The sequence below is a fragment of the Mesoplodon bidens genome, assembly GCF_964165515.1.
Source record: "Mesoplodon bidens genome assembly, chromosome: 4".
Classification (NCBI taxonomy): Eukaryota; Metazoa; Chordata; class Mammalia; order Artiodactyla; family Ziphiidae; genus Mesoplodon; species Mesoplodon bidens.
Window position 1 is genome coordinate 35,634,648 of NC_138160.1, and position 16,222 is coordinate 35,650,869.

Genomic DNA, 16,222 nt, shown 5'->3' on the forward strand with positions numbered 1-16,222 from the left:
CCCTCTCTTTACCCACCACTGGACTCTGAAACAATTTATCTTTGTATCTTCCGCAATGAGTAGAGTACTAGACAAACCACAGCGATAAATAAATGCTGTCTGACTATTATAATTCCGATCCAAGGAACTCCAACAGCATAGGAGCTGTAAAATACCATGTGACTGAGTGGGTATGGAACACTGGAGGCTGCTTTTAGTCCTAAGAAATGTACTTGTACATTCCCAGCATCTCTGAGCTCACTAGGAGAAGTGCAGCTAGCAGAGGTGTGCAAAGGGGCTTATGAAGCTTGGGGAGGCAGATAAAGGCATGAGCAAAGGGAGTAGCAAAGACACCTCAAGACTGTGGTATGGGGAGTTCCCTGGTGGTCCAGTGGTTAGGACTTGGCGCTTTCACTGCCATGGTTCGGATTCAGTCCCCAGTCAGGGAACTAATATCCCTCAAGCCATGCAGCACAGCCAAACAAAAAGAAAAGACTGCAGTATGAAACATACAAATGTATAAGTAAAGAGAGAAACTGAGTGAATTATACAATACTTATTCTACCTCTTCTGCCTGCTCTCTCCTACAGCTGCAAGGCTTGCATTAATCTGTTGAAAAGCGGGGCTACAAAGGCTGACCTTGGCAAGGGAATACTCCTTATTTTGTCTGGTGGCACAATGAAACCAAGGACAGGTCTCTCTTAGGGCTTGCCAAAATATCATGGAGGAAGCCAGAGTGTTACTGCCCTTGCCCCTTCCTTCTATACACACACATGAACACACACATAACAGACATAAGAATTGGGGAATGCTGTATTACAAGACCCATGACTGTCACATCACTATGATGATTGATGTGGTACCCAGAAAAGAAAACTGGGATTTGCTAAAGAAAGAAATTCAAGGTACACAGAATAAAAGGACAAGATGACGATGATATTACTCACACTGGGTTTATCCTCATGGGGTATTTTTGGCCTTTACACAGCACCTATTTGGTAGGGATGCCAGCAACCCATATAGGATTTCAGTGGAAAGGCTCAGCTAGCTATGAAGCAGAGACTAGTTGCTATTACAAATGGTTTTTATATGTGGATGTAATAACAGTTTGTGGTTACACAGGCACATTCTCAGGGGAAGACTGGCCAAATGAGACAATAGATACAGCAAGCCATTTCCCTGAAAATAGGCTTCAGGGCTTTGAGATCTTAGAATAGAAGGCCATTTTTCTTCAATATAATACATGGCCTCTTTATCATGGCCTTTTATTTTCTCTCTAAAGACTGCATCCTATGGTCTCTAGACTAAGGATGGCAGAGCCCGGGACTGAGCAGGAATTATTTTCTCTTTCCATCCATGAATTGCTGTGATACCTTAGAAAGCTGCTCTTAGTGTTAGCTTTCCTATCAAGAACTATGGATGCTCAAGGTCACAGAATTTAAAGTTATTTGCTTAATTAAATTCTGTAAGACATTTTGAAGTGTTTATTGGTTGATGGACTGTGTTCTGCTATTTTCTTCCATTATAACATTTTTTTGCAGGCATGTCCATCATTAAAGGACAAATAGAAAAGACAAAACCATGTAAGGATTTCTATTTTTAATGGTGAATATCGTTTTTTCCCAAACAATCCTAGCCACGAGATAGTTTCACTGACAAATTATAAAATACTGAGAAGCTTTTATGAATGGAAAAAAAATTAAACCAGATGAAACTATGTTAATTACAAATTATCCTAACAAAAGAACACTTTATCTTGGGATACTTTTCAATGTTGCTGAAAATTTATCTCAAGGATGCTTCCGAGAAAGCACTTTTAAAAAACTCTTTTATATTTGCTGGCTTTTGGTAACACATTTGGTCCAAAATAAAGAGGATTAATAAATCTCATTTACTTTTTATAATTCCTCTGCACAAAAAGCAAAGACAAGGTAAAACAGTATTCAAGATTTCTATATGACACCTTCGCTATCTGATACAGATTGGACTTAATAAAAAATATTATTCACAAAGATTTATTCTCAACTTCATAACAATATAATTATCACTCTTTTTATCCTTTACAACCCAGACCTCCTACTGTAATAGAAATAAAAACTAAGCCTGTTTTAGAAATAGAGCTCTCATTTATGTTCTCAAAAATAAGTGCCGGAGCTTTGCCTGTTTCCAATAAATGACAACTATGACTGAATTTCTTTGTTTTTGTGCTCTGAGAGTTATACCCTTAGGAACACATTTCCAGTACACAATACTAAAAACAAAACACTTTCCTTTATATTGTTAGTGGTGATGGTATTTGCCAGACAGAAAAGTTTAGTAACAGAAAACGGAGGGGCTGGATACATAAGTTCTCAGTTTGCTTTTGCTCGTAATTTTCTACTTGACTTTTATCGGAATGTTTAACCCCTATGAAATTTGGTTGGTTTACCTCTGGAAGGGAAACAATAAGACCTACCTCACAAGAGTATTGTAATGATAAAATAAAGGCAATAAACATGTAACTGCTTGGAAAAAGTTAAAAGTGCTCTATATGTTCAAAGTATCATTATTATTTGAAGAACTAATGATTTCAACAATTATTGATTCCTAATATGCACCAGGCATGATTTTCCTCAGTTGTTATGATAGAAAGAGCCCCTGCCCGCATGGAACTTACATTCTAGTGAAGAAAGGAGATGAAGAATCATCAGAAGAGGGGGGAATTCTGTTTTGTATAATAGTCAGGGAAAGCTTCTCTGGTATTCTCAGCAGAGACCTGAGTGAACGGAGGAAGTGAGCCATGTAGATATCTGAGGAAGAGCTTTCCAGGCATAGAGAATAACAAGTGCAAAGGCCCTGAGGCAGGAGGATGCTTGGAATGTTCCAGAAACTTACAGGAAGAAAGTCTGGCTGGAGCTCAGTGGGCAAGTGGGAGAATCCTAGTAGATGGAGTCAGAGAGGTACTGGGATTGAAGCTGACAAGCCAGGGAGGGCCTTAGGGACAAAGTATAAGGAATTCTGAACTTGAATCTAAGGGAGATGGGAAGCTGTGGAGGGTTTCTGAGCCCAGGAAGAAGTGCTATAACATGATTTATATTTTTAAAACATCATTCCTACCACTGTGTGGAGGATAGACTATGTGTGTGTGTGTGTGTGTGTGTGTGTGTGTGTCTGTGTACTTCCACCCAACTCTTCTCCCTTTGCTCTCTGACAACAGGGACCTAATTGTAAATCCCTCAGCATGCACTGCCCTTTCACACCCCAGTGCCTATTCCCTTGACCTGCAACACACTAGTCCCTTCAAGCCCTGCCCCATCCTTCAGATCTCCATGCAAATGCTACATCCCATGGGAAGCCCTCTGTTTTGTACACTCTTCTATTTTAAGTATTGGTTTCTATGACTCTATCCCCATGAGACTGACCTGCCTAAAGGAAGAACTATGCCTATCTATTTTTCATTTCCTCAGACTCTATCATAGTGCCTGACACATAGTAGGCCCTCAATAAATATTAGATGCCTGCATAAACAAGTAAATTAACATACTCACATAAGATAATTCTACCAGATTTCAAGACAAAGCCTCGAAGAATATTTATTTGGTCATTCATCATGTCTAGAGGATGGAAGACGCTAAGCCAGCAAATTCATAAAATGTTGGCTCATTTATATACGATGGTGTAGAGGTAGGAGTGAGTCAGATAAAGGGGGAAGGGGAACAGAATGTGAAAACGCCTAAGAACAAGAAACAACGTGAATGTGGAGATCCTGGCAGAACTGAAGCCCTGGAAACAAGGGTAAAGTAGGTTGCTGGGGAGCTGATGACGAAAGGCTGGGAGGCTAAGGTGAACTAAATAATGTGGACCTAACTCGATCCAGCTTTAGTTTGAGACCAGTCACTTTGGCAGTGGTGTGCTTGATTACCAGGAAAGAGGGTCAGTCTGGCAGGAAGAGGACCTTTGGGATGCTGCAACAGTGACCCATGTAGATGTGACAGGGACCTAAACAAGTAGAAATCCACAGAATGGAGCAGATTACAGGGGTGTTGTAGATGCAATATGTACAGTGATTGGTGTAGTGGGAGGGGCAGAAATTCCACGAGTACCTTTCCAGAGGGGGGCTGGGAGATCATCACTTCTCCAGTTGAGCTAGCAGATGGAAGATTTTTAGGGGAAACGATGATGATTTCACTTGTATAAGTGCTGCGATTGAGGTAGCTATGGAACAACCAGGTGGAGTTGTCTAATGGGGAAAAAATACAGTTATAGAGTTCATTAGAGAATTCCAGTGAGGAAATAAGGATTAGGGAGCCACTGAGTGAAAAATAATAGTTGGTGCCAAAGATTTAGAAAGCATCCAAGAAAGGTGCAGAGGGTGAGAAGTACAGAGGGCCAAGGATGAAGTTATGAGGAGTCCTGGAAGGAACTGATAAAGAAAAGGATGGGGCAGCTAGTGATCTAGGTTGGTGGGGCAGCTCTGCAGGCCTCAGCACGTGGTTTACAACTTTGGTTCCAAGGCTGCTGTTGCAGCTAAGGCTTTTCTCAGAAGGCTAGAGGGGGACAAAAAATAGTCCAATGAAATCGGCTTTCTCTTTAAGAACATGACCCAGAAATTGCACAAATGCTCAAATCCCATTGACTTAAACTTGGTCACATAGATGAATCTACACGCAAGGGAATCTGGGAAATGTAGTCTGTCACTGGGCTACTCTGTGCCCAACTAAAACATGGGAAGATTCTAATACAAAAGGGAAGAAGAGGAGATGGGTACTAAGGGACACAATTCTGAGACTGTTTTCTTTTAAATATTTTGCTGATATCTATCTCAACAAGGACAGCTTTGACCAGGGAAAATGAAAAAAGGGAAAGAGGTAATTCTGAAACCTAAAGCTTTCAGAAAAGGGCAGGTGTGGATGGGAACGTAGGTGAGGATGCAGCATGGTATGATATGATGAACATGACTAGACCAAACTGAGGGAAACTCCTAGCTCTGCCACTTACCTGGACAAGTTTCTTACCTGTCTACATTCCAGCCTTACATCAGAGGGTCGCTGAGAGGTTTATAGATCCAGTATGCACAATGCCACACACAGGGCCTCGCATCTAGTAAAGACTCAAACTCCTACTCCTTTCCTTCATTTCTCCCAATTTTTAGAGGGCAAAAGAAGGACACACCAAGAGATCAAAAGAAGCTTAAGTAAGAAGGTGGCTAGACACCAAAAACTCTGCCTACTTTGCAATTTTGCCTGGAACCCTGATGTCTAAGCTTAAATGAAAGCCACACTCCAAGGCCAGTCTGGCGCCAGTGCCTGCCACATGTCTCCAGAGGCAGTTTTAAGGCAAGGGAAATATTATGCTGGTTACTCTAGAGCAACACAAGCAGGCAGTCAGTTTTCAAATACCAGAAGCTGCTGGCTGCTTGCAAAGACTTGCAAGGAAAGAGTTTCCTTTGTCTGATTAAAGCAACATTTTTAAAGGTCAGGTAATACCATATTTATAAGTGACCTGCATCTGTAACCCTATCGACAAAGGAAAGGAGCAAAACAAAAAAGTTGCACCTGAAAGCCAGTTGATGGCTCCACCCACTTACTGGGAAAAAAAATCAGCAGCACAAGAATATAAGATTATATTTCTTTTCTCAGGTTTTAATCTTTCACTGCAAACTTTCTACTCTGTGTCTTAGAAAACTCTGGGGATTCTCCCCCTAGGCTGTTCACTTACTCATAAGGCAGCAGAAGTCACCTGGCATGTCTAAAAGAACAGGTCATTAACTGGAGAGGCCACCAGGAGTGAAAGACCTCGCCTCTCTATTTCCTTTCCAACCTCTACCAACCTTTAGGCAGACAAAAGAAGCAGGAAAGAAGTGGTGAGGTCCCCGTGTTCCCTTGAGTTGGGCCAATAACAGTAAGTCCAGGTGAACAATATACAGAAGCAACCACACATTCTGGGACCAAGAGTACAAAGTGAAGATGGCAAGAAAAGAAACTTCTGTTGGTTAGTTTTCAAGGTTATCTAACTATTAGGTATAAACAAATCACTATTATTATTTTAATCACAAATATATTTTTTGTTAGTTTGTCAAATGAAAGTATGTAGGGAAAAATATCTAACTTCAGTTCTGGTCTAAAACTTAGTGCCAATTTCCCCACTGAGAGAAGAAAAAGAAGAAATGCTAAAAAACATTATCTCACTTCTATGAAAAGCTTTAATAAGGGACTTCTAATTGGAAGTTTGAAGCACCATTTTTCCTCTGTCAGAAATTCCAGCCTGAGGAAAAAGAAAACACTTCGGGGAAAAAAAGAGAGAGAAATACAGGCCCAATGTTTTGAAAACGAATGCACAAAAATAATCTGAAATGAGTCGGACTTCAGTGCCTATGTGTCAACATTAAAGTAACAACAAAAGGAAAGTCGGAAAGAGTTTTCTCCAAATGGACAGTATGTTCCAGAAAAGCTTTGGATTTGATTTTCATGCGTGGCATCCTTTTGCCTCTGAAATGAAATATTTTGGATGCTTTTGCCAGGCATCGCTCAGGAGTCACCTGTGTTGGTTTCATTTCTATTGCTCCATATTTATGCTTCACTGCTCACTTCACTGTTTACTAAGCAATTTATAATAATTTCATATTTATTACAGTTTTCACAATGAAACTGTTTCATGGCACCTATCACTCTGTAACAGAACTCCCCAGGGGAAGCAAGTCGGATGCAAATCTTCCAGATCCACACTCTCCCACAATGCTGCATCACAAAATAAAAAAGGGCAAACGAACTACCACTTCCACTCAAAATAGCAGGTATCAAGGTGAGAACATGTAGCTTTTCTTTTAAAACTAAGAATTATAAAGGAGAATGAGCAAAGGTATAGAGGGTGAAGAGGGTACCTGCCACCCAATATCAACTTTGCAAATCATCAGAAGCCCAGGGATTCAGGTGGGGAAGGCAATTAAGCTCAGTTGTTTCAAAGACAATGACTTGGAATAGGAAGAAAATCATACTGATAGCTCCTTATTTAGAAGACTAGGCTTTGGAGTCAGAGGTATCCAGGCCAAATCTCAGTTCCACTAGTTATGTGACCTCAGGCAAGTTACTTAACCTCTCTGAAGCTCTGTTTCTGGACCCACAAAAATACTTATATCAAGTTCATGGGCTTTTACAGGCAAACATACACAGAGAGCTTAGTGTACTGTTCGTGCACAGTAAACTCAATGAATGGGAGCTATCACTATGATAGGCTAATGATATTATCATTAAATGTAAGTGCCATGCGGTCAATGATTCTTGTCTAGTTCTGGTCATTGCTAAATTCCAGCAGTGCCCAGCACATAATAGGTATTCAATAAATACTCAACGATTTATCAAAATAAAAGTATAATATTCTTCAGAATAGAACACTTGCTATCACCAAGTCCATCATTTTCTAACACTGTCTCAGAACGGCACCTCCACAGACTTGGTAAGAGGCCATAGTGTCCACTTGAAAATAACTGCTGTTAAAAACACACATTCTGTTGTGGTTTTCATTTTGCACAGAGATAGCAACCACTATAATCATTTTTAAACCTGAATCAGAGAATTCCCATGTGGTTCAGTGGTGATGACTCCGTGCTTCCACTGCAGCGGGCACGGGTTCGATCCTTGGTCGGGGAACTAAGATCCTACATGCCACTGGGTTTGGCCAAAAAAATAAAAATAAAATTAAAATATCTATAAACCTGAATCAACACATCTGCCCTAACATCTTTTCACTGCTTTTGAAGACATTATAGCTTTTACTTTTAATGTGTGTGTGAGGCAAATAATCAAAGAACACCCTGATGTTTGCTTCAAAGTTAAAACAAACATTTAGCTGAATGATAATAAATAATGGTCTTTATTTGTAACGTTTTTCTCTAAAATATAAACGCTATCAAGCTGAGTGATCCAGAGAAAACAATAAAAACAATGGTCGCATGACCTGGTGTACAGGATTTCAGTGTAGTGTGAATTTCCAAAAGCAGCTCTCATTACCTTTGCAGAGTGCTCCATGGTGACCACCACTTTGGTTTTGGCACTGGACACTAGATCCATAGCCCCTCCCATTCCTTTCACCATCTTCCCCTGCAAAACAAACAGAAAATAAGAAGTGATTCTTGGGACTTCCCTGGTGGTCCAGTGGTTAAAAATCAGCCTTGCAATGCAGGGGACACTGGTTCGGTCCCTGGTTGGGGAATGAAGATCCCACGTGCTGCGGGGCAACTAAGCCTGTGTGCCACAACTAGAGAGATGCCCGTGCACCACAACGAAGAGCCCAGATGACACAACGAAAGATCCCATGTGCCTCAACTAACACCTGACACAGCCAAAAAATAAATAAATATTGAAAAAATAAAAAGAAGTAATTCTCTTTCACCTTTTTAGTATGTGGCAGAACAAAATTAACTTGCAAGAAGAAGCTGCTGGAATAATTAGTGAGAAAAACTCATTGACCTTCATTGCTTAGTACTTGAGCTTTATGACCTTAATATCCTGTTGTTCTATTATTTTGTGGCTGAAGAATAAGTTCAGGATAAATATTATGATGTTACATTCACTGAGTATGGCTAACATTACTTTGTCAACGCTATATTAGCAATATGTCAATCATTGGATAAGAAAAAACTTAAGAACCTTTCCAAAATTCTTGGCACATTACTCTTATTACAATCATATGAGACTGAAATCCACATGCCCCTGACATTCATTTCTTTCTTTTTAAGCATGTACTTGGCACCACTGACACTTTCAATCACAGACACTTTCTAAAGCACTCTCTTGGATTTCCTGCAGATTAAAATGCCATTAGGTAATAAACTAAGGCATTAGTGGTGTTCCCCAAGTAATGATTAATATGAAAGGTGGGTCTGTCTTTCTAAAACCTGGCACTTACCTTGCTGTTAGAAAAATACATCAAAACGAAACAAGAAAATATACTTCTGTTAAGCAAAAACAGAAAACAGAAGCAGACTTCAGGATACTTTCACCAAGACCATTCTATTTTTGTTCATCTATCTATCTCCTCATTCATTAAACATTTACCAACCACCTTCTCTGTGCCACACACTCTGAATAATTCCCACTGTCTAGTCTGTCTCCTGGTTACAAAGTTTTGGAAAAAGCAAGTGTCCCCAGAGATGATGAAATAAATTCTTACTCAAGTAGATTAAAAAGAAATGTTTCTAACATTGAAACCTCCTGAAAATTTATTTTTTCTTGAAAATCCTCTTGCTGATTTGACAGTAAACTCTTCCAGGGCTTTCAGCTCCTTTCCCATAATTTCATACCTTTAAGGAAATCAGGCAATACACTCATACCTGGCTTTAAAACACGGTCTCAAATCCCCTGATTTCAGAAACATTTTAGAGGTCAGTGCAACACTGCACGAACATGAATTAGATGGGCAGTATAAAACAAAGGAGTAAGTAGTCAGGATATCTTCATGGTTTGGAGCTTGCCACTAAATGACATTGGGAAGCAGCTGGCAATGGTTGGGAGGTGGTGCAAGAAAGGAGTGGAAGGGACAAAATGAGTCTGTCTTCAGACGTGTAAGGTTGCCATGAAGCAGAATATCCATGTGGAAATGTGTAATTTTATACTTCTATAAGCCATACCGTCATCCTTAGCTGCAATTTTAATAAGTAAAGCACCAGGTCATAACATTTCTGAAGAGAACACTGATACTTTATGGTACAAAATATGGATAAGTTAGAGATGGAAGCAATGAATGTCTATCATAAACTCCAATACTAAGGAAGTTTGGGATTTTTAAAACATCAAAAGACACTAAAGCTATTCCATTTAAAAATGTCTCAACATGTTCTTGCTGTGGTGAGAACATCCAGCCAGTGTGAGCTTCCATAGATAGTGTCCTTGGGCAGACTAAGAGTGTAAGTGCCAGAAGAATGAGGAAGCCAAAGAAAACCAGAAACCAAGCTAGTGTGTTAAACATTCCTTGAATTTTAAAAAAAATGCCTTGAATTAGAATATACCACAGGCAAATTTTGTCCCCTGTGACACAATGATACTGGTAAAAGCTTATGACAGCTTCTAACAAGAAGCTTGTCCATTTTAGGTGAATCTGATGTACATATTTTAAATCATCGTCAGTTATTTAAGAAAGATTTATAGAGCATCAGCTGGGTACATAACACTGTGCTGGCAGGAATGTAAAGAGCTATAAAACATGTTGGAAAGAACCATCTCTTTGTGTCTGTTAGAAAGAACTTTATCCCTTGACTCAATGTAAATGAACAGTCTTCATCACTCAAAGAGATTCAAGTGGTCTCAGGTCTTGTCTTCAAAGTACACGCTACAAATTTCAAAGCACTATTTTGATACTTACATGTTTGTTTCCAAGAGTAAAAAATGGACAAGATTAGGTGCAGAATACCTGAGATCTATTAACCCACTGTGTGACACTTGCAAAACACCAAATCTCTTTGTATTTAGGCTCATTATCTATAATCCAGGAATAAGAATATCTGCCCTATCATAAAGTTGTTATGAGGAATGGATGTGGAGTAAACAGAAATTTATAAATGTATTGCCTTACATCTTCAGTCAATTCATTTAACTGAGTGTCTAATATGAGCCTGTACTGTACTGGGTGCTGGACTTAGAGGTGATCAAGACAGGCTTCTTTTCTCATAAACTTCATCACTGGGGGAAGGGAAAGCATCCATGCATAATTAAAGAGATTTGAACCAAACTTCTTCCCTCTAAAAGAAGCATTCCCCACCTCTTCCTCATCCCCAAGGTAGAGCTAAGTGCCTTTTCCCTGTATCCTTGGCACTATTTGGTATGTAATTCTAACACAGTGAATTTCAACTCTTTTCTTTCTTTCACCGTATTATTATTATTGTTATTGCATTATAAGTGCTTAGATGAATGAGTGGATGAATGGCTTCAAGTAACATAGGTATGTTCAAGTTCTAGCAGAGCACCGAGGATGCAACTGCTAACTGTGCCTGGAGAGGCAGGAATGGGAGGAAGAGGCTCAGCAGGATGTCACAGAGGAGGCGTTTCACAAAGGTAGTCTGCCAGATGGGGAAGAGAACAGCAGTGTCTCCTAAGAGAAAGCATTTCTAGCATGTTAACCGGAAAACCTCCAAATATTTGGTTTCTGTATTTTTTAAGTAAGTTCATCGTATTAGAAAAAGAAATGAAAACATTTTCTTCCATTTCAATTCCCAAGTGATTTCTGAAACAGAATCAATTACTAAAGGAAAATAATTTATTCTATCTATACCAGAAGAAAAAAAGAGATATAAGACATCCTCTCTGACGCAAGTGGGAAATTCAACGCCACCTTTCAGCCCAGCTCAGCAGGCACTCTTCTGGGAATCAACTGCTTATATATCCCAGTTTTCTACTGCAGCTGGGGTAGCCATGTGCCTGAGTGCTAGACAATGGAAGAGAGGGAGGTGTTACCTGTGGTTTCAGGCTCTGGCCCATAAAAACCTCTCACGTGTAATGCTTCACGCTCCTTCACCTTCTGCAATCTGGACACTGACATCCAAGGTGTCCTCGCAGATGACTGAGCTTCCCTCAGGCTGGGTCCTTAAATGACCATGTGTAGCAGAGCCCACTTACTCAGAAACACACTGCATTGCTCAATATGAGTGAAAAACACAGGGTGCTAAACCACTGAAATCGGGAGGCTTATTTGTTACAGCAGCTGGTGTGACTAATGCAGTAGTGTGTTGCCCAAATGAATTCTATGGAAGGGAGAGAATTGTGTAGAATTAGAACTGTTACAGCTGCATAACAAAGGGAGGACCTGAGAAGGCCTCTTAAGGAGATGTTTTACTACTGCTCTTTGAGGGAGGTGACTATGCCAGATACTGTCCTCGGCACTGTTATCTACCTCTTTATCCAAATGTCCAGCACACTGCTTGACATTTGATAGAGCTGAGATACAGATCTTACCTCCGTCTTCATCTCCCTCCCAGAAACCCAACAAACTAATCAATATACAAAATAAAAAGCTGATAAAAGAGAGAAGTTAAGGAGCTAAAAATATACCTTTAAATAAATCACAAGAGAGAAAAGTGATACGGAGAAAAAATAGGCCTATAATGAAGAGGAGATTATGGTCATGATTGAAGCACTGGGCCAGAGTGACACAAAGCGTGGCTTTCTTTTAAATCTCATCAGCAAACATACATTTCTTGAATGGGGCAACTTTAGTTCTAAAATGTATTCTGGCTAGCATAATGGAGAGATGATTGCTGGATACTCATTTCATAGCCAACTCATTTTTTTGCAGTTAAGGACTGACTCTGACATCAAGTACGGAAAGAATACTGCAATAAAATGCACTAGAATGCTGCATCCTCTATTATGACAATTACAAAACTTTTCTAAAAAGATACTGACTCAACTCCTCCATTCGCAAATATTTTCAAGGTCTATTATGAACCAGGAACTAAGATAAGAATTAGGAATAAAAAATGAACATGATTGGGCTTCCCTGGTGGTGCAGTGGTTGAGAGTCCGCCTGCCAATGCAGGGGACGCGGGTTCGTGCCCCGGTCCGGGAAGATCCCACATGCCACGGAGCGGCTGGGCCCGTGAGCCATGGCTGCTGGGCCTGCGTGTCCGGAGCCTGTGCTCTGCAGTGGGAGAGGCCGCAGCAGTGAGAGGCCCACGTACCGCAAAAAAAATAAATAAAATGAACATGATCATCTACCTTTTTTCTAGAAAATATATTTAAATCAAAATCAATATTTTAAATATATTTTTATTTACTTTGATCCTATTTCCTAATATCAGAATTTTAAAGAAAGTGAAAGAAGTTATTAAAATGCCATTTAAAATAAAACATAAAACATACTGAAAATGATTCTTGCCATCATCTTTATCATTAGTATATAAATAGTAATGGCTTATTTTCAGATTTGTTACCTTTAAATATTCTGCTCTTAAGTGAGAAACAATGTACAATTTACAGAAATAATTTTTAAAGCATTTTAAACTAATGCTATGTGCCCCACTGGAAAATGTGAATCAACTGTAAGAAAAAGGGAAAAATAGCTGTGATTTATTTATAAAACTAGGGCTTGTTGTTCAATATTAAACACCAGAGCATTAAGTATCCACCTCAATCCAAATGTAAGCCTCTTTATTTGTCTCACTTTCCCATTATTAAAAAATGTTCTAGGAAAGAAAGCGGTCTCTAAACATGTTCCTAGCTAAAGAGCAGGAGAGAGGGAAAATAAAAACATGATATCAACATTTGTTTAAATACAAAGAGAGAGGATATAAAAGATTTTAAAAATTTGCCTTAGTTTAGCAAAATTATAACAAAGGTACAGCAGAATATTTCTCTTTTCTGTTATGCTTTGTATTCAAAACCAAGAAAAATGTGATTTTCCTTTCCAAGTTTAATTGTATTTCCCAGGACAGGTGAACTGATCATGTAAACCAATTAATATGTAACTAGAAATATAATAATATCTTTATTGCTAAGTAAGTTAACAAAATTGCTTATAACAAATATCAGTTATCAATCATAATATGGGCTAAAAAAAAAGCATGTCAAAAAAGCAGTACTTGGATAAATTCAAAATTTCATTTTAGTAAGCACTGTTGCTCCTGTTCTCTCTGAGATCTTGTTTCAATTATCCCCTCTCCACAGCCCCTCTCTATAGATTCTTCAACACATTGAAGTCCAGTTTCTCCTTGACCATGCCCTTGAAGTGAGAACTACTCAATCCAGTCTCTAATATTTAATCATTTGATTCAGTACACACTTTGTAGGTTTACTTTATACATTCCTGAAACTTTCTACTGCATTTTACACTGTGTTCCATCAACATCTGTAAATTCTCTATACTCATCGGCTTCCATGGTACAATACCTCCTACCTTGAGGCTTTCAGGCTCCTTTCTAGCATCCTTTTCCCACATGAGCTTTGTGTGTTGGCCAACTTAAAGCTCTGCCCTTGGCCTCCTGCTCTTATTGCCACTTGTTCTCCACGAGTGACTTCATCTATATGCTTATGATATAAACCGGCCCTGTCTCTGATGATTCCTAAAGCTACATGTCTAGCTCAGATCTTCCCTGAGTTTCAGATTTCAATATCCGAAAACTTCCCAGTCACCCTGTAGCACAATCTGCTGGCTGATTCCCCAGATTGTTTCCTCTTGTTCCTGGCCACAGAGGCCACATTTCCCAGCCGTCCTTGAAGTTAGGATTAGTCATATGAATAAGTTCTGACCAATGGAACGGGGTGAAAGTGATATATAATACTTCCAGGGCTGGACCATAACAACTTCAAGAACAATGCTCCATGCCCTTGCCTTTTCTGCAAACTACATGTTGAAGATGGTGCAGCCACGGAATGGAAGGAATATCAATCCCTGAATTACTGCACAGAAGAGAGCTGTCTGCAAATCAGGGGTATTCACTTTGGTTCTATGTGAGTGAGAAATAAAAACTTTTGTTTTCTTATGTTAATTATTCATGCCTCAACTCAGTATGGTCCAAACTAAATTAAGCATCTTTATCAAGGCAAATCTCATCTGCCCACTGATTTCCTATTTCAGTTAGTGGCCAATCAACCATCTCAGGATCCAAATCAGAAACGTCTTTATCTCTTGCCTCTCCTTCATTATCCATGTACAATCAATGAATCATTCAATCACAAAGAACTTCTATTTTCCCAATATTTCTTGAACTTGACTATTTCTCACCCTAGCTAAGATCCTTATGACTTCTCCCTGAGTGGTGTAACATCCCTCCAGTCAACCTATGTCCAGCCTTGTCCCTCTCAAATCTTTCCAACTCATAACCACAAAAATAATCTTCTTAAAATGAGCATTTTATATCATTCCTCTGCTTAAAACTTTTCACTAGTTCCCCAGTGGTTCAGGGTAAAGCCCAAGCACCTCACTCAGTCTGGCATACAAAACCTATGACAGCGTGGCCTGGACCCTCCTCATTTCCTTACGCTCCAGTTCCATTTCTATTCCAGGAATAGTGAGTTGCTTGTCTACAGCGTATGGCTTCATACTATGCTGTAAGGTCCCACCCTCATTCTATCAGGTGTGCTCCAGCTCACCCTTAATGCATTAAATCATGACTACCTCTCCCAGGAAGCATCCGCATGCCCCTGCCCCCACCCCATCAACAAGAGAGATTAGGGGCCTCTCTCGGGTGCTCTCACAGCATCCTTGCTTATCCCCACTATAGAGTTTGCCCCATGACCTGCATTAAGATCAGGGCTGATGTTTCACTGGCCAGCAGTGACAAGGCCATCCAGGTAGTTATAACTGAAATTCTTCCTCATGAGAGGCATCCCATCCCCCCTCTAACAAACCATGTCCCACCCACTACTGCCATCTAGCAACTTAAAACACAAGAGCAGGCCTCCAAGACCTATCCAGCTACGACGACCATGTGTTTTGATCGACCACATCTATTCTGATTCATCAGTACCTGTGCACTTAAGAAATCAATTAACTTCAAATGGAACAAATGAACCCTGTTCCTAGCTATTAACAACACTGATGCTCTCCTTTTGCAAAAGTGTAAAAACCGCTCAAGAACGTCTCCATCATTCACTTTTGAAACCTCAACCGCTCCAAGTAAAAAAAAAAATCCCAATGTGCGTAAAAATGATCGCAGGCCATTAACTCCACCTTTGTGCAGGAAATTACTAAGAATTTACTAAGTGAATAGTTAAAAGTATAAAACTTTCACATTTTCTTTTCCTAAGGTATAAGCAATGTATGATGAAGCCTCTTTTGGTTATAAATGAGGCACTTTGGATAGGTTAACTTCTTTGTACAAGGTCAGACAGACTGACTCTGATTACTCTATTTGCTGGATTAATAAAATGAACAGCAGGAGAAAAACTCTGTTATTCTTAGCTCTGTTGTGAAGCTATAGGTTCATTTTTCATAGAGTCTATTCATTATTCTTCAAAGATGAAAACAAACATCAAATAAACTGGCTAGGTGAGTTCGCCCTGTTTTATCAGGCCTCCTACAGAAATAGAAAGAGTTTGAGCAAATGCTCCAGGTCAGATATAAGGGGATTTGTTTTTATTTAACATGATTAAGTATTATTACTTAATAATAATTAATACTTATATATTATGTATAAATAACTTATTTAATTGAATTTATTAAATATAACTAAGCACTGGCGTTTCTGGCCCTGTACATTATCCAGAAACAGGATAAGCACAATATTTAAAAATCCAAGGATAAGTTATTTTCTGCATTAAGAACCCCTTCTTTCCAT

The 16,222-nt window shown here is 39.4% G+C and overlaps 1 protein-coding gene across 1 annotated transcript in view; it reads right to left on the reverse strand.

Annotated features, from left to right (window-relative positions):
• Positions 1–16,222, reverse strand: part of OXCT1 (3-oxoacid CoA-transferase 1) — a 142,943-nt gene that overhangs the window by 19,626 nt on the left and 107,095 nt on the right. Inside the window, exon 14 of the mRNA XM_081233215.1 lies at positions 7,965–8,054. Coding sequence (XP_081089341.1) covers positions 7,965–8,054 — 90 coding nt within the window. The remainder of the gene's footprint in view (positions 1–7,964; positions 8,055–16,222) is intronic.